This window comes from Protobothrops mucrosquamatus, unplaced genomic scaffold, assembly GCF_001527695.2.
Source record: "Protobothrops mucrosquamatus isolate PMUCROS unplaced genomic scaffold, P.Mucros_1.0 scaffold39, whole genome shotgun sequence".
Taxonomy (NCBI): domain Eukaryota; kingdom Metazoa; phylum Chordata; class Lepidosauria; order Squamata; family Viperidae; genus Protobothrops; species Protobothrops mucrosquamatus.
In genome coordinates this window covers 528,711-548,139 of record NW_015386421.1, presented here as the reverse complement: position 1 = coordinate 548,139, position 19,429 = coordinate 528,711, and the positions used below count along the sequence as shown (strand labels likewise).

Genomic DNA, 19,429 nt, shown 5'->3' with positions numbered 1-19,429 from the left:
CGGGAGCGCCGCGCATGCGTGGTTCCGCCCCCTGCGCCAGCCGAGGCGTAGCTGGCAAGCGGCAGAGACGGAGCAGGCCGACCACCAGCTGGCCCAGCTCAAGGGAGGTAAGGCACCCGCCGGAAAAGGGGAAAAAAATGGCGGACAGCCTTGCTTGGCGACCCCCGTGAAATGGTCGATCGACCCCAAATGGGGTCGCGACCCATAGGTTGAGAACCGCAGATTTAGAGTTATATACTGCGTCACAGTGCTTTACAGCCTTCTCTAAATGGTTTATAGAATCAGCATATTGGCCCCAACAATCTGGGCTGTCATTTTACCGACCTGGGAAGGATGGAAGGCTGAGTCAAACTCCTTCAGTATCGAACTCCAGGTTGTGGGCAGAGTCAGCCTGCAATGCTGCATTCTAACCATTGCGCCACCTCGGCTCTTTTACATCACATTCTCAATCTTCAAAATTATTGGGGAACTGGGTAGACATGGCCTAGCATAATTCTTTTGCTCTTTTGCCTAGCTTGCTGTCACATTAGACAAATGGTTAAGACTTGACTATAGTTTATGACCAATCTACGCTTGGAAGCAATCTGAATTAGAAATAACCACATTTTGCTCACACTATGCAAAAATCTGAATGGGTTACATAAGTGAAAAAGAAAGCCGGTGCCTTCAAGCCAACTTTTGTGTTTCCATAACAAAAGCATGGCTTGAAGTCCTTGATTGCTCACTTGATCCACAGCAGAGAAAAACAGTTGTTGGTAACAGCACTTTGACCTTTGTTAACCTATAAGCAGGTTTTAGAGTTTGAAAATTATTTTTACTCCGTAACTGAACTCTGTCAATGAAAGGCCTTGGTTACTTGTTTCTTTTTACAAAAAAAAAAAAAAGACAAGAACATGAGTTTTCAAACTATTTCAAGCCGCAGAACCGATTTTAAAAATAAAAAAAGTCCCAAAACCCCTAATCAAGAGAGCGGGGACTTATCAATGTCAGTTACACTGTTCCTTAGTGGCTAAGAGGAAAAAAAACCTTGTTCCATTAAGGGCGGAGGGGGGAAAAAAGCCATAGTCACATTTCTAAAGATATTTTTTTGTCACTAAATTTTTTTTCCCTCCTCTCTACAAGGGACTAAGATAAAATTCTCTGCAAGGGAATTTTTTTCCCTTTAATACCTTGTAGAGTTTTTTTTCCTTTGTCCCATAGAACCCATTCAAGTTCCATAGAACCCAGCTAGACAGCAAATGAATTTATGTAAGAAGCCACTAGCTGCGGAAATGAGTATAACCCAATTGTTACAAGTCAATGCATGTTTCCTTACCTTGGATGCATAGAGAGCACATGGATCTAAATTCCCTTGTAAGGTAACATTTCTTCCTGTCCGCTGGCTGAATCGGGAAAAAAAAATCGAAGTAGGAGAAAGGCACTTAACCGAGATAAAATTGCTTGTTGGACTTCATTGCCTCCACGTGCAATGATAACTGCTAATTTTAAAATAAAGTGTGTCTCTCAGAAGCTATTAAACAGGTGGTCTTTTGAACTGAAATCAATAATAAGCAGAGAAAAGCTGCCGTGATCTGTAGGAAGACCCAGATTCTATTCCACTCTCAGCTCAATTTACTTCACAGAGCTTTTTGAGAGGAGGAGAAATAGGAAGAGGGAGTTCTACACACATTACACTACCTTGAGCTGAATAAAAGGCAAGCTATCAGTCAAATCCAGCATCTATCTATCTATCTATCTATCTATCTATCTATCTATCTATCTATCTATCTATCTATCTATCTATCATCTATCTATCTATCTATCTATCTATCTATCTATCCATCCATCCATCCATCCATCCATCCATCTATCTATCTAATCCCTCCCTCCCTCCCTCCCTCCCTCCCTCCCTCCCTCCCTCCCTTCCTTCCTTCCTTCCTTCCTCCCTCCCTCCCTTCCTTCCTTCCTGCTAACTCCAGCTAAAATGCTGAAGCAGATGAAAGATGTTAGGTAGCAGAGTCTTAAGTAGCAGAGCGAAAGCAGAAAATTACTCATTTCTCTATATGGTCCCTTACCTTCTTTGGATTTCTAATAAACCAAACCAAACTGATTTCGTAAAGGAAAAGCAAGAGAACATTCCGTTCTATCTGTTACGCTGTGTTACCCTAACCTGTCCTAGAAAACTCATCTCTACGCAAGTATAATATTTCATGCACAGCCCGTGATTGGTATCTTTGCTTAGTCTTAACTTCAACTACCATCTCTTTATTTTTCAAGTAACTTGTGTGAGAGGGATTTGACTTTTATGACAAGCTACTCTATTATTGCAAAACTGAGGAAATAAATCATTAGAAGAGATGACACCCATACAAAGTTCCCAAGGGAATACAACCCGTTTCTCACCGAGCCTCTTGGGGAGACATGGTCCAGTCCAGGCTAACCACATCATACCCAGATTGTGCCAAATCCTCCAATGCATAGTGGGCATCCTTAGCAAAGATGATCTAGCAGGTGGAGAGGGGAGGACAATATAAAAAAATAGGATTATGTGGACAGGGTTACAAACACTTGGTAATACAGGAATTCAACTTTTGTATGAAGAAAAGTTGTATTATCTCGTGGCGTAAATATTATGCAGAGTGACATTCACTTGCATATTATCCATTTTTTTCTAGTTAGGCATTAGAGAGGGTGAAAAAGAAGCTTCTATAAAGAGTAATGGAAGTGCAAGCCTATTGTCCACCACCTCTGATTATGGAAAATCTGCACTAATTAAACCAATCTTTGAAATGCCAGATTTACTCAGAGTTATGGTTTGGGGGGAGGGGGAACTGTTTTACTTTAACATCCAAATTGTAGAAACTTACTTCGTATTTTAATATTGTTTTGATGTGTCAGGAAATAGTTCTGACAAAGGAGACTAAAGAAAGAGAAAGAAGAGAATAAAGCTTACTAAATCAGGGCAGCTATGAAGTTTCTGGCAATAGTAGAAGCTACATATTTTTCAGTAGTAGTTGCTGGAGCCCATAACTAATTATACTCGTATCCAATTTGCAAGCACTCCATGGCCAACTGAATGTTGGATTATGTAGGTCTGATCCAGGTCTTTTTACCATCACCTATATTTTTCCTCTCTTCTACCTTTATGTCGTCTATAAAATGTCTGTTAATGGTTTTTCAATCCTTGAGAAAAACCTATAGGTAAAAATGAGCTTCAGGGTCTCCCAAAATGTGATATTTGTCTTTAAAATAAACAGAACACTGTCATTCTGGACAGAATTGCTGTAAATTCTGGGAAATAATTCAGAAAAAAAGCAGAAGGAAGCAGCTCCATCTCTTACCATTGGCACCACAGGCAGAGCATTTTCTTGTAGCTTATTCTTCACACCCTTGGCAATAGACCGAATGAATGGGAGGGCAAACTCTGCAAACTGCTCTGGCCCCAGATGTCCTGCGTGGGAGTCAAAAATCTGCAGAGCCTGGCAAAAAAGACAAGCAGAGAACCGGAATCACTTCCTGGTTAACAGCTATTCCCCCTCATCCTTCCACTTATCTGGAAGGCCCTCCTCCCACTGTACAATGCATTCATTCCAATCTGTCCTGGCACAGAACATATCATTCTAGGGTTCTTCAACTGGAACAAATCTAAGTTTCAATTGCCAAAATGTATTTAAGAGAAAACCCTCAGGTAGTAGTGTTCACTGTTCTTATCTTTCTTGAAGGTTTTGTCCCAGGATTAGATTGTCACATGATAGTTGCAGTTTTTAATCCTATTCTCAAGTGAAAGAATACAGACGACAAGGTTGCAGTTCCTATATATTTGGTGTAATATAAGAATGAGCTTTATGTAGACAGAATCTATACCAGTATGTTCAAGAAGCCTGGCATGGTTGTCAGTTACATGGATGGATCTGTTTCATCATAATAGTTAATTGCAGGCAGCTGGAAGAAGGGCAGGGGACTAGTCAGCAAATTCTTGCTGTCCTGGCTATATATATGAACTGGCTGCAAGAAGTCATCTCTTGAAACATTTTGGGAAGAAGAATAATTTGGGAGAAAAGAAAAAGAGCTTTCTGGAGCTTATAAAGCCAGATCAAAAATCTCAAAAGTTGAAGGTGACTGGTACTTTATAAATCATTTGCTGTGGGGCAGAGTTGTGCTCTGTCCAATGCCATCAAATTCAGCTTCGATCTGTCCTTGTGAGCTCCGGAAATCTATTCTTAAAAACAACAGAGGAAATACAATCGGATATTTATGAAAAGCTATGGTCTAGGAACAGTAACCTAAATGATACAGTGGTGATTTATTGATTCAATTAACCTTCCTTGGAAGAATCCTTTTCGGCAGAAAGATAAAGGGAATAGTACACCTTCAGAAACCAAGAACCGATCTATTTAATGAACTGTGATGCCTACAAACGTATGGAGAGAAGCTGTTTAGGGTCTACTCACCTGAGCACCTGCAGCCACCTGTCTCACCAGATATTCCACAATAACGTCAGTCAATAAAGTGAGCAGACGACAGCTGGCCTCAGGATGCCGGTAGAGCCAAGCCTTCGCTTTGGCCATTGTGTTGGAGCCACCACCTTCAATCATATAGGACATCAAAGTCCACTAGGAATGAGAGTCAGCAGAAAGGAAAAGTACATATGAATTAAAAAAAAAGTCTACTTCCAAAGCTAGGCCAGCGTCTGCAACTACATGAACTTTGCAGAAACACTGAAGCAGTTCTACTACAAACAGATTACATGGTTGGCATTGTACTGCGCCCTCTTCTGAAACTGTATCAGCCCTTTGCTCATTCTGGAGAGTTACACATTCCATCCCACAAAGTACTTAGTTTGTGAAACAATTAGTTTTCATGTCCAACCAAGTCTTTTGGGATGAAATGCAATAGATAAAAAAAACCATCTGGCTCAAATCACATGTCACAAAATAAAACTTGGTAGATCTTTGTGGAGTAGATGGTTGGCTAGCCAACTGATCAACGTATTATGTTAATGGCTAAGGAACAAGAATATAAAAGGTCAGGCTGAAAGTATTTGAGAACCAAGACATTTTCTCCATCCTAATGACTTATCTAATGCTGTTGCTAAAGACATAGAACCCTCCTGATGTCCAATAACACAGAAATATAGCACACTCCTATACTACCCAATAGAAAAGTGTAGAGACGCAAGCAAGGATTTGTTGTAAGATATGTTTTTCCAAATAACTGAACTTACTGGGGCACCAGAGAAGCCGATCAGAGGCACCTTCCCCTCCAATCTCTGCCGTGTCAGTGTGATAGCCTGGAAGACATAGCCCAGTTCTGTTGCCACATCAACCTTTTGACGAAGCTTCAGCAGGTCCTCTACTTCCTTTAGTGGTTCTGGAAATGTGGGGCCTTTTCCTGGTACCATCACCACTTCCATGCCCAGTGCCTGAAAGAGACAAGTAATGTGGGATAGAACTCATTCTGGTTGTAAAAGTTTCGTCAGTCCTCTTCTCCCAAGTAAAATCATTAGCAGCATGTCCTTGTCCCCAGCCATTTCTCATACCTGAGGCACCACCAAGATGTCAGAGAAGATGATGGCAGCATCAAAAGGAAAGCGTCGTAGAGGCTGAAACCAAAGAGAGTGGAGACAACACATAAACTTGGTTTTTAACTAGGCTTGATTTGTACATATATATTTGAAATAGGCAAATCTAGCATTCATGATGGTAGTGAAAATATAAAGCAACTTGATTGAACAAATTCAGAGAAAAAGTAAAATGGAGCTAGGATTTTTTTTTATGGTGCACAGTAGCTGCCATTCTGTGTGGAGCGCTTTTCTATATAAAAGAAAATTAAGAAACTGTAATTGTAGGCCTCTCCAGAGGCAGCTTTAAGTGCTTCTTGGATAATTAACAAATCCAGCATTGCTGTATCAATGGCACAATCTTGCCTACCATACAGACATATACCGAGCACTAAAGAATTTCTCTATAGACTAGTTCTACTGCTTTTCAGAATCCACATCACCTCTGATAATACTCTCTTGTTAATATTAGTCACATTGTACCAATGAGGCATCACCCTTTTAAATATAGACTGAAATTTACAGGGAATGCAAGAATGCCTAACTCAGCAGGGGGGAAATTCTTGTATATAGTTATATAAAATGTGATAATTAATGAGGATCTTTTCAAGAGCTACAATATGACACTACAAGAACCATCGTGGCATAGTGGTTAGAATGCAGTATTGCAGGCTAATTCTGCATTCCCACTGCCAGCAATTCGATCCTGACAGGGTTCAAGATTGAGGACCCAGATTGTTGGGGGCAATATGCTGACTCTGTAAACTGCTTAGAGAGGGTTGTAAAGCACTATGAAGCAGTATATAAGTCTAACTGCTATTGCTATTGGAGGGTGGCAATAATTGTGTGTATATACTCCAGTCATACTACTAGAAATGTTGGTAATCCTAGGACAATGAGCTGGATGCTTGTTGACTTCTTCAATTTTGTGTCTAAAGAAAGAAGTAATTTGGTTCAAGAAATTTGCCCTTCACTGACTAAGTGGGCCCTATTGCTTCCTCCCCATAATGTATGCATACACAGATACATGTACTGCATTAGTTACTACTGGACAATATTCTTCACTTTTCTTAAGAAAGATTCAATATTTCTGGTTAAATATGTCTGGGCCCCATCAAATCTTTCATGCCTATTCTTATGTTCCACAATTTCCCTGTCCTCCTCCCCAAAAGAACAGCCCTTAATGACAAAGAGGAGGAGGAGGAGGAAGAAGTGACCGATAAAAAATAATTGAGGGAGGCAATAATTAGCAACAGCAACAACTTAATGGGAAAAAATTGAAAATGCAAAATTGAAAAGTAGCTCTGATGAAGATAGTGTACAAAGTTGCCAGTGAAAGTATTGAAACATCATGAAAAGTAGTGATTTAAAAATATTATAAAAGGGTGAATATTAAAAAGTTAAATTTTAAAAAACATAAGAATTTATATTTTAAAACTAAAATTATATTCAGGTCAAAAACAAAACTCTCAATGGGCCAAAATAGAATAAGATTAATGTGTGGGAAAACAAGAAAAGAGCATTTTTTTTCAATATGAAAATTATAAAAGCAGACCCAAGTAATGTTTAAAGCAATGCTGTCAGTCTGACAATAAACACGGAAAAAATACTGACAAGTTTATAACAATATGACAGAAAACAGAGGAAGCATTATATAAATAGAAGATTAAAAAGCGGAAAAAGAAATCCCAAAGCAGTCAGCAACGTATATAAGTGTTTTGCAGGCAAATAAATGAAACTTTAGGCTATTAATATGTTTTCCAAAAGGAAGACAAAACTACATTGGGTAAATAAAGATTAATGAAAATAAACCTAATGAAAATATTCCAAATTAAGTTCTAATAGAAAACGTTAAGAAATACAGGCAGTTTATCAGTGCAAGAAGGATGAATAAATAACAGAAGCAAAGGAGGAGGAAAGACACTCAGGATACACAGACATTAAACAAGTGGAGCAGAGATAACTTTAGAAAAAGAACAAAACGAAAATAGACTTAAGAGCTAAGTGATGTCCTGAACAGAACTTCAGTCCCGAACATCAGTCTTAATTGAAGAACAACATAAAGCTCCCTCCATACTTGCAGCGTGAGTTCACAGCATGTCTCTGGTGATCGACAGGTCGCAAAGAAATCCTGAGCTGCTCGAGTCTCACGGAATTCTGTAAAATAATTAGAAAGTGGATCGAACGTGGATCGAACGCTTATAAAATGAACTCTTGTAAGTCGAGGACTACCTGTATTCAGTCTCAGGATTCTCCCTAGAATCTGATCTTTAGAATATTTTTTCCCTTGCCCTCTTCTCATTTGACAGAAATTGCATTCTTACCTCATAATTCATGGCTTATATATCTTATTAAAATACCCAACCCAAGACAGTCAGTCTGATATAGTGATTAAGGTATCAGGCTACAAATTAGGAGAGTTCTAAGTCCTCCTTAGTCCCAAAACCAGTTGGGCAATTTGGGGCCAGTCACTCTCTCTCAGCCCTAGGGAGAAAAAGCAATGGCAAATCGCTTCTGAAAATCCTGGCCAAGAAAACTGCAGGGACTGTCCAGGCAGTCAACTGGAATCAACACTGATTTGAAGGCACAACAACCAGAAGCACCCCAAATACTACAAATCACTTTTAAAAAGTCACAAGGTATAGAAAATCTAGTTATTATATCTACTCTCCCTAATTCAAATAACTAGTGGCGTTCCTTTTCTCTTTGCTGCCATCTAACGGCTATCTGGATTTTAACAACTCAGATATGACACACTGACTAGACCAGGGGTAGGCAACCTTGGCTCTTTTATGACTCATGGACTTCAACTCCCAGAATTCCTGAGCCAGCATGGCTCAGCTTAGAAACCTCTCCCTTTCCCTCAGCATGACTGGCTCAGGAATTCTGGGAGTTGAAGTCCACGAGTCATAAAAGACCAAGGTTGCCTACCCCTGGACTAGACAGCAGAAACAGTATCATTGGGACCTATAATTCCATTCAATTCAACCAATATGGCCAATAACTAGGAATAACAGGCACTGTGACTATTTGAAAGCGATAAACTGGGCACCCTCTTGTATAAATTCAAGTCACCCTTTCTGCTTTAATTACCTGGTAAGTATCTTCCTGCCTGTCTCATGCACCAAACAGGAGCGTGTTTTGTCTCTTCTCCACGGGCTGCCCGCAAGAATGTATCATTTTTCAGTTCAGGAAACCCTGTAGGACTAATCAGAGGAAAACAAAAAGCAATATGAACATAGAAGACGGAGACTTTGGATTTTCCAGATCACTATAACTGATGGCATTAAATGGTTATTTCTCAATATAAATTCTATAGCCTTCCTTAGTCTAGGAATTGTAAGAGTGGAAATTCTGCATCTGTACAGAGAAAATCGAATAATATCTTTAAATTCCCCCCTGGATTAAGGATGCAGTAAAAGCTAATGGTTTCTGCCATAAATATTGTGACAGTTGATTGCAAAAGGAAAACAACGTCAAATGTCACTTTGGGAAATCTTTCCAAGCTCTTTACCAATGGGAGGCATCCGTACTGAAGTAACATGCTGCATTTGTGTATAAGCATTTTTGTTCCTGTCCCGTGGTGTCTGCGCACTGGGAGGAGAGTGGGTGCCATATGTTCCACTCTGGGGCACATAATTGTGTGTAAGAGAGAAGAGAGCAGGAAGGCTGCTTAGAATAGAGAACTGTCAACATTCAAAGCCGTGCCCCTTAGGGATGCACTGTGGAAATTTGTTCAGGATTTTTTTTTCTATGTGCTCCTGGCTGGGCCCAGCTCATTTTGATCTTGATCATTTTTTCTCACAGTGTCTGTGCCTACAGCCTTTTTGGACCCATTTTGTTCTCTTCCCAGACTGTTATCCTGCTGACAGACAGACAGGCAGAGTCCCAACCTATTCACATTTCTTTCCAATATTCCAAAGGGTTGGAATAAATAGGCAAGGTATTCATAGCTTCTGGAATTCTTTCCAATCCCTCTAGCCCCGTAAGCAGCCTTAGGAAGCTTCTGTGTTTCCTCCCATATAATAATGTGGTGTACTGGGTGCACTCTCTCCCCAGGCACTAAGCAGGTTGAATGAACACATAGATACACACATGCCTAGAGAGCCATAATTGAGTGAGTGCACAGGCAGACTGCATTATATCTGTGTGATCTCCCCTTACGTTGTACATGTGTGTATTATTTATCCATATGTGTACCCAGGGAAGCACAAGACATAAGGAATGCAGAGTTAAAATGGAGGTGGCATAGATTCGCATTATAATTTTTTCTGCACTTTTTTCCTCTGCAGTTCTGCAGCTTCTTCTGATCCATTTTCAGGCTTGCTACCTCTACTGTCAGCTTCTCCCCAGATATCTATCTATATATTAATAAAACTTTCATTGTTATGATCTTTAACTGGCTGAAATGGTGCATTATAGGGCAATGGTTTTTGGACCAAGGTACCTCTAATGGGCTAACTTACAGAATATGTTCAAAATCCAAGATCCATGACCCAAGGGAATGAAATGTGGGAAAGATGCTTCAGTGCTATTGGCTGCTGCACCCGTCACATGATCTTTATTTTCAAATTTCTTTTACAGTTTCTCAGTCAGTCTCATAATACTTTGCTCCCTCCCCACCCAGCAGCAAATTATCTGGCTTCTGGGAGGGGAAGGGATGGGAAGGGAAGAGAGGAAGGAATCCCTGTGCAGCCCATCTTGCCCCACCTGCCCCCACCCCCTCTGCATGCTCTCCCGACCTGTGTTTATAGCCCCGCATACCTTCCCAACCCCACACGTTTTCCCCAACCCATGCAGCGCCTGTTATGCAACCTCATGCACTCCCTGACCCATGCTGCCCCCGTGCATCTTCCTTGACACACATGGCATGTCTTGTACCCCAATGCACCTTTCCTGACATGCATTGTCCCCCATGTGTCATCCCTGATCCACATGGCACCTCTTGTGCATGGTCATGCCCCCTCTCCAATCCATGCCCCTCTGGCACACCTTCCTGACCCAGGCAGCATCTTTTGGGAATCCCCATACACCCAGGCTGCTTCCCCTGCATGCCATCCCTGACCTGCACAGCACCTCTTGGGCTCCCACTACTCCTTGATACCCTTCCCAATCCACATTCTTCCTGTGAACCATCCCCTACCAGTGCAGCATCTCTCATACGCCCTTGTGACCCCCCATGCACTCTTCTTGAGCCACATTGTCCTCTGCATACTCTACTTGAACCACGCAGCCCCTCTTACACCCGTGACCTCCACATCCTTGTTCGTCCACACTCCCCCCCCCCCTTGGCCATGCATCCTACTTAACCTCAGGCACCTCGGGCACCCTTTCCAACCTACATCACCATCTGCACAACCTCCTTTACTCTCATGGCATCTCTGATGCACATCCACATATCCTTCCCAAACCACATAGTACCTCTTACGCATCCCCAGATATCATTCCTAACTCGTATCTACATGCACCTCCTTGCTCTCTCTCCCCCTCCCAGCAGCAACTACTTAGCTGCCTTCTGGCTTCCTCGCTGACCTTCTCCCTGTAAGCTTTCCACAAACAAAGAAAATAGGAAGCCAATAGGAATTCTACAGAGGAAGGGAGGAAGATAATAACAGAATGGTAGGGAGGGAGGGAAGGAAGGAAAGGAGGATTTCTGATGCTCCTTGCCAGTTTCCCACAAGGAAATTTAATGGGGAAGCAACAGGAAATTGGAAGTCGCTCCTGTTTAGACTGCTTTTTTGCCTTCCCACAGTCATTCCGTTTCTCTGTTTAGGTAAGGTAATATCTCTGGAATGATGACCCAATGGGCATGGAGTGGTCTAGTCAGATATCAAATTAAGTTCCATTCTGTTCCATTTTCTGAGAAGTATTCCTAGTGAGGGCCAAACAGATAAAATCCTGATGTCCTTTACATAATTTCTTTCCAACGGGAGGGCAGAAAGCTGAAAATAAATGAGACCTCCCTCTCAATGGCTAATCTTTTAAATAAAAAAAATATCAGGTGTTGGTTGTTTTTCTGGAAGTGATTATTGCCTCAATTGCAAAAGGAAAGCATTCTGAAGATTTTCGGAAATATTCTTAGTTCTGATTCCTAAATAAAAGTTATAAAATAAGCTTTACTCTTACATGCAAACTGCAAGTTCTGAATGTAGCATCCTCATTTCCTATGGAGATATATCCAAATGCTTCTAAACCCAGTCTTGGGTTTTGTATATGCAGTTATGTAAACGGTTCTCAAATGAAAGCAGGTTTTTCTGTTTCTCAAGTAACATAAAACAGATGACAGGAAGTATGTGGCAGCTGAACCATAATTAAATTTTGCAACTTGACCCCCCCTCCCAATAAAGGTGTTTACTAGCAGTTTCTCTTCTCAGCTCGATTCCTGTTTATTTCTTTTATGTCATTTCCTTATATTAATTATAAAATCCAATGTTTCAAACTAGAAAATCACCCCACACACGTATACACCAAACTATCCTATGAACTGTCACTGGTTATCAGTACCAGAAACAAACACTTGTATTGAATGAGGAATAAATTATATAACCTATTCTAAAGCCCTTCCACTATGCTACTATTTCTCCTCATCAGTTCAAAAACAATCCATAATCATCTTCATTTACTGACTCAGAAACAGAATAAGAAATTAAAATCATTACCCCATTCTAAGCATCTGTCTGAACGATCTGCACCAACCAAATATACCCCCACCCCCCCACAAAAATAATTCCTGCAAACAGAATGAAAATAAATTCAAAAACTTAGTAGCTTGTCTTTGAAAGGGATGGTGCCTTGGTAACAGAAATGGAAAGCTGTTTGAAGTCTGACAATACAATATAAACCTTGGCTCCCTTTGCCTGGGGTTCTGAGGCAGAGATGCAGAGCTGTCAAGTCAGCATTCTCCTTGCAGAATCTGTTGGGGTGCTGGAGTTTAGGGTTTGGGATGAGAGAAGAGATTCCTGTAATGGAGAAAACACATCCTCCAAAAACTCTGAACTCTAGCCCTTTGAAAGCTAGCGTCAGAGCAGTTTCTCTTACATCATAGCAGAGCTAAAGTTAATTCACCTCAGCTGTCAAAGAGACATAACAGTATAGGATTACACATGCTTAAGAGTTTATCCAGAAGCAGCTACAGATCTCAAGTGTCCCCTAGTCCCTATGCTACCGTCACAGAATAACAATGTTTTTTCTAACTTAACACAAATCTTTTTTGCATTATCCATAATGTAGAGTAGCAGTTAACTTGATTACCTGCTTATACTGTCAACATTATTGGTCAAGCAGAGAACAACCACAAGAAATCTAGGATATTAATGTTTTAAATGCAGGGTGATTCTGAAAGAACTTACCCTAAATTCCAGGGGCTTATTCCCAGGTAAGTGTTCATAAGGTTCTAACTTCAATGGTCCATATATCACAAGAAAAAACTGTACATTTTTACATTCCCTTTCCCTGAGATATGTAAAATTGTACTGACCCACACTTTAACATACTATCCCAAAATTAATTCCTATTCGATCACGAATGCCATCAGCTAATTCAACTACTTCCAGAAAAATGTATAATTTTTTTTTCAAGTAATCATTTCCTCCTAATGTACTTCCCTTAAAAATGCAAAAAAATAAAAAACAAGTACTAGGCTCAAGGACAGCTGTGACTTTCAGAATTCCAGCCATTTTGGTTCCAAAGTCCGTGAGCTGAAGTACCAATACAAATTGGGAAGGAAAGGGCTGGGGAAAGCCATTCTCTCTAAAGAGGTATAAGATACAGTAGATAAATTCACGCTGTAGGCCCAGGATCATGCATTAACAATGATAGCAAAACTGGAACTTTATAAAGGTCCCTTTGGACCTCAAATTGAACTGGACTGTGTACCTGTACTTTTTAATTGCAAAATGTTCTTATCTGAAAACTATTTCGAAATATCACCTTTACAGTCCAATCCTATCATCCCACTTTGAAAATAAATACTGAGAACTTAATTTCATGCCACCATATATATTACAAAATGATTACATAATATTTTCAATTCTTGTCGCATTTCTATTTCTGAAGAAAAATAACATAGAAAAGGAGGGCGGGGCGTGTAATGTTCCAGATGTTACGAATTGCAATTCCTCATGTCCCCTGACCATAGGCCATGCCAACTGGGGCAGACAGCAACTAGATCCCAATCACATCTGGAAGGTTACATACAGCTTTGCCTTCCTTGAACTAAGGAACAATTGAAGAGAAAGAGAGATTCTCAGAATACCGTGTGCTTCCCACACCCACAGATTATCTCAAAAAGGGGACAAATGAGACATTTGAGCCCCCTGATTTTTCTACCGCAGAACAAAAACGACTACTAAAACAGAATATCTCTCCTGCCGGTAGTATCTATTCACACATTAAGAGGAAGAAAGGCGAAGGAGAATTAGCTCCTTTAATAAAGTTCCTGCCTATCATTCTTGACACAGTGCTATCCAGCTCAGGACGGAATGGGAGTTTCTCCCTGGCTGCTGCTCGCCCTTGTGTGCTCAAACTAAGTACTAACACACCAGGGCTGCAGACCACTAGATTTCTCAGTAAGTGGTCTCCTTTTCCTGGCCTTCGATCTTGGGGAGCAGGTCGGCACGTGAAGCCACCTGCTGCACCCCCTGAAGACCTAATGACTTTGCCATATGGGTTGGAAGGAAAAAAAAACCTCCATGTCTTGGAGCATAACCCGGTGCCTCTGAGAAGCAGAGTTCTCCACTCTTGGGCCTCGTCCCCATGCAGCCCAATTCATGCCGGACGCGTTCGGACACCGCTCCCTAATTTGCTCTACGCCAACACCCTCCGACCGAACCCACGGCAGCCTTCCCCACCTTGGTGCATTGCCAGTTACACTACAATTCCCAAAATTCTGCCGGTCTTTAGTTGATGACCGCGAGATTTGGGAACTATGGGAAATGTAGTCCCGTAATCTAGACGAGCAGAAAAGAGAAATGCTATTATTCGATCTCTCCGTTTTGTCTCCGCAGCCGCTACTCACACGACCATCCCATTCTTTTCCATCTTGCCCTCTACGCGGCGGTGCGTGTCTTTTTCCCGCCCTGCTGCCTACCCGAAGGAAAAGAAAAAAAAAGCACCCCTCCTCTAGACTTCCGGATTCTTTTCCCGGCTGCCCTAATTGGTGCTTGTGGGGACCGCCCAAGGTTTGTGTCAGAAGAGCGGGGCACCATTACCGTAATGATTGCTATAGTAGCTCCGAGGTAAAAAAAAAAAAAAAAAAAAAAGAGAGAGAGAGAGAGCAAAACCGAAGAAGGCTAATCAGTGTTTCTCAACCTTGACAATTTTAAGGCATGTGGACTTCAACTCCCAGAATTCCACAGCCAGCATTGCTGGCTGTGGAATTCTGGGAGTTGAAGTCCACATGCCTTAAAATTGTCAAGGTTGAGAAACACTGCGGGAGTCTATTTGCATGACGCTGAAACCATAAGTTTGAACTCGATTAACATTCAGCTAAAATCATGTTAACTTAATAAGCCATCATTTATTTGTTCATGTTTTTTTGATGGGGTTAGGTGTGTGACAGTATAATTTTCAAATAACTAAATGTTATGTTTACTCAGAACGGATCCTCTTGAAGTCCGCGAAGCTTTCTTCCAGATGAGCATGCACACAATTACAGTTTACATGTTCTTAAAGAAGCAAGTTTATCAGGGCCTGTGATTTAATAGCTAGTTGCAACACTCATATGACAGATTGACTAATGCATCTTGTTAAGAACAAGCTAAGAACAAATATTGCATATGTATCAAGAAACTTGTAGATTCAATCTAATCATAGCAACTAGAAACACACCCACGGTCTCTATGTGGTAGAACCTGACTGAATTCTGCATCAGATCATCCAGAATTCCCAAACCTAAGGCTCCCTAAAAATACATGTAAAATTTCGGTACCAGATCTGGACTGTATAAAACTTGATTCTCTTTGCAGTCATTTCACAATTGTCCGTATTTTTTCAAATCGGATCTGCTAGTTTGAAAAAAGCTCTCCAAGGGGTTGTATCAAGAACTGAACTTGCAACTTTATATAACAATGCTGTATGAATCTGATTATGCACTTTTGTAATAGGATTAGAAAAAAAACTTATCAATATTTTATGAAAACTAATCCATAACTTACTAGCTCAGTATACCTCTCCACCCAGGGTTAAGTTTTAGGCCAATCAATTCATTAAATTATAATTTGTGAGCAGCAAACAACAGTATTGCAGCTCTTTGCTACCATCAAATGGTTACCTGGATTTCTGCAGCTCTAGCATGACAGCAAACGGTCAGGCTGTGTGCATAAAAGAAGAAATAGTATGCTATTGAGAAAAAATGTTCAACTCCTTTTTTTGTCATTTTTAATTTTTAGAGATCCCTCCATTTCTGCTTTAAAATTCTCCAAGGGTTGAAATGATCCTAAACATAAGGCAGGACAAGAAGCAACCGATGGAAACTAACCAAAGAGAGAAGCAATCTAGAACTAAGGCAAAATTTCCCGACAGTTAGAACAATTAATCAGTGGAACAACCTGGCTCCAGAAGCAGTGAATGCTCCAACACTGGAAGTTTTTAAGAAGAGACTGGACAGCCATTTGTCTGAAATGGTATAGGATTTCCTGCCTGAGCAGGGGGTTGGACTAGATGACCTCCAAAGTCCCTTCTGACATCATTATCATTATCATCATCATTATTATTATTATATACACATACTGCTGTTTTAGTCATGTAAAACTGAGTACTTGGAAATGAAGTGTACAATATACCATATTTTCAATGCGCTGTGGATTCTCCCGCCCCCAAAAAAGGTTGAAACAAAGAAACTGATAAAACTGGCTTTGACAACACCACAGGTTTTTATCTATAGGATTCTGAATGGTGCTGTGGTTAAGGCCATTTTTATCTGCAAGCAGAGTGCATGGTGTATCTGTAGAAGAGTCACACATGTTTTTTTATCAGCTTGAAGCAGAGGTGGCCTTTGACGGTTAATATAGGAAGACAGCACACAATTTGGAGCTCAGAACTTATAAAATCCCTAAATACTTAATTACCAAACATGTAATGATAATATAATTAATAAACATATGCATAATTAGCAATATATTGCACAGTCAGATGCAACACAGAATAAAATTGATTTCTAATGTAAGCAAACAGACTTGAGCTTAAGACTTTAGCCATCACCAGCATTAGCCAAGGCATTTTGCTGCCTCAGGTAAAGTGGTAAATTTCCCCTTCACTGTTGTCACATCACGGTATATCGCATCCATGTTTGGTCAAGCTATTTTATTACCTGATGTGTAAAAATCCTACCATTGTTTCTCCTTCCATGCCACCCAAAACCAGGATATCAAGAAAACAATAACATTTAATCTAATGACATAGTTTGCGTCTTCATCTGTTTGGAAGTGCCTTGAAAAAGCTATGTTATATTCTTCCTCTTGGATGAAGCCCTAAACTGATTCCAACATAAGTGCTAAAAATGAATGACTCCCATATTTACTTTTAGAGGCATCAAGGAAAGTTAGATCCATATACCTTTAACAGATAACCATCTCTCTCTAAAGTTTTTCTCCCTTTGACTAAGTAACTTACATTTACATACTCAACTTACATTTGAGAAAATAATTCTCCTGTAAGAGTTGTAGTTCAGTGGCACACTATTGGTTTCTACAATGTCTCAGTTCAATTCTTGGCATTTATATAAAGGCAGTGGGAAAAATCTAAATCAACCAAACAAAAGTACTAAACTAACTAGGCTAGTGGGTTGATCCAATGAATAAAAGGCAGGATATTAGGTCTCTAATCCACAGGAAATATGGTCCTGGGCTTTCTTCAAAGCAAACTGCTTGCTGAAATTTCAAGTACCTCAGATTAAGAGAGATACTTCTTTCAATAATCCTAGAACAGGGGTAGGCAACCTTGGCTCTTTTATGATTCGTGGACTTCAACTCCCAGAATTCCTGAGCCAGTCCACGAGTCATAAAAGAGCCAAGGTTGCCTACCCCTGTCCTAGAATGTTATTAAGAAAACAGACAGTGAGAAAATGATGCTTGATTCTGGGAGCGAAGAGGCAGAGATGACAGAATTAGCATGATAATCACTGATACACTAGATTAGGAAAGCATGGGCTGGATTCAGAAACTACATTAACCCAAAATGGAATCCATCCAGTATAATCTATCCTTACAGGTTGGAAAACTGTCTGAATCCAGCTGATTGTGATTTATCCAATAAGCTCAGGTAATATCCTGGCTTAATGCGTCATAAGGATACAGCCAGAGTGATGTACATGTAATTCCTCAGACCTCAGTCTTTCCATAAGTCAGACTAAGTCAAAGGAACAGAAAAAGGCATTGGAGGACAGAATGGGGATAGAAGAGAAGAATAGCCCATTCTGTATGCCAAAAACTAATAAATTGCCCACAGATATAATGCAGCAAAGGATCTTATATGGCATTAACATAACTACAAAATTCATTTAAGGTATCATTCATCATTTTTTAAATTGTTCTTTGTTATTTATTGTGGTTGTTTTTATATATAATGCTTTCTGAGTGTCTCAGACATTATCTATATGTCATAGAGTTATAAGAGTTCTATTGGATTGTAACTGGATATAACTAGATTAAAAAACAAACAAAATACATACAGTATCAGTACATATATAAAATGCAAGCATCAAGCAAGCCAGTTTCTATACCTGGAATGCCCGTGGGAAGTCATATTGTCTTTTACTTCCAGCTGTTAAGTTCTACTTTGAATCCAACCTCTCAGAAGCAGTGCCACCCACCACTATTTCAGCATTACCAGCTCAGAAGATGGCCTGTCTCTCCCACTCTGTGATCCCTCCAATTAAACCCTGAAGTGAAACTCTAAAAGACAGTGGTGAAAAGTGAGACCATTCCTCCCTACATTGCTCCGCCCATCTGGGTAGACCAAACTGGATGGATTAGATCGATCCACAGACCGCCCTTCTCAATTGGTCACCCTCAAGGTGGGAGTTGGGTATCCCCAGAGGAATCCTGGGAATTTTAACCTTAACGAGTTAAGCCTCTTCACATAGTGTGGTGGCTGGATTTGCCTAGGAAGATTCAGGTTCAAATCCACTTGACTATAGGCTTTAGGGTGGGCATTCAGCCCAATGCTACTTCCCAGAATTATGGAGAGAAAATTAGGGAAGAATCCCAGGTAAATCATCTTGTGTTCTTTCAAAAAAAAATAAAATAAATCCAGACATCAATAAAATAAATACACATTTTTCCTAGACAAGTTAAAGTTTTGCCGTCTGTCTTGCTGTTTTAAACACCAGAGATACTTGTTTTTTTCCGTTTTCTACTGTATTCTTATTAAAAAAAATAAACTGAAACGTGGACAGTCGCGTTATCCAATAAAGGGCCTTTCTTTTCCAACCTTTGGACCGAAGCCTCAATGGAGGAACCCTTTTGTCTGCCAGTAGTATTAACATCTGCCCAAAAAGTTTTTGCTTCCCGCAGACGTAATCAATCGGTGCAACGCCCGATTGGGCACCTACATTCGTAGAGGTAACTGTCAATCATCGATCGATAACCTAACCCTAACCTTAACCCTAACCTATTTGGTGGGCAAAAAGTATGAGGCAGCCAAAAAAATAAGCAGATCTTAATTGATTGATGTGCTAAATCAATTAGCCGCTCACTAGCTAACTGAGCCATTCCCACGCCGCAGCCTCGCAAAATCTCTTCATCGCGACGGCCCCGATTTACTTTCCGCCGATAGAGGATGCTTTACGGTAGAGCAGCCGGAATCGAGGCGGCGGAGGAAGTAGGAAGCGATCTCGGTTGCCTCCTCCTGACCGCCGTTGAGCTTTCGCCGGCTGCGGCAGGGAAGGAGAGG

At 40.6% G+C, this 19,429-nt stretch overlaps 1 protein-coding gene across 5 annotated transcripts in view; it reads right to left on the bottom strand.

The window, feature by feature from the left end:
• Positions 1 to 18,286, bottom strand: part of UROD (uroporphyrinogen decarboxylase) — a 19,555-nt gene extending 1,269 nt beyond the window's left edge. The window contains exons 1-9 of one of the 5 annotated variants that reach the window (XM_015811316.1): positions 18,258 to 18,286; positions 8,633 to 8,745; positions 7,617 to 7,696; positions 5,519 to 5,581; positions 5,204 to 5,401; positions 4,431 to 4,592; positions 3,321 to 3,458; positions 2,383 to 2,483; positions 1,316 to 1,382 (exon numbers count right to left, since the gene is read on the bottom strand). In XM_015811316.1, the coding sequence (XP_015666802.1) occupies positions 1,316 to 1,382; positions 2,383 to 2,483; positions 3,321 to 3,458; positions 4,431 to 4,592; positions 5,204 to 5,401; positions 5,519 to 5,581; positions 7,617 to 7,696; positions 8,633 to 8,745; positions 18,258 to 18,280 (945 nt within the window). In that variant the 5' untranslated portion in view covers positions 18,281 to 18,286. The other 4 variants (XM_015811315.1, XM_015811317.1, XM_015811318.1 and 1 more) reach the window with 4 other exon arrangements.
• Positions 18,287 to 19,429: the final 1,143 nt, after the last annotated feature.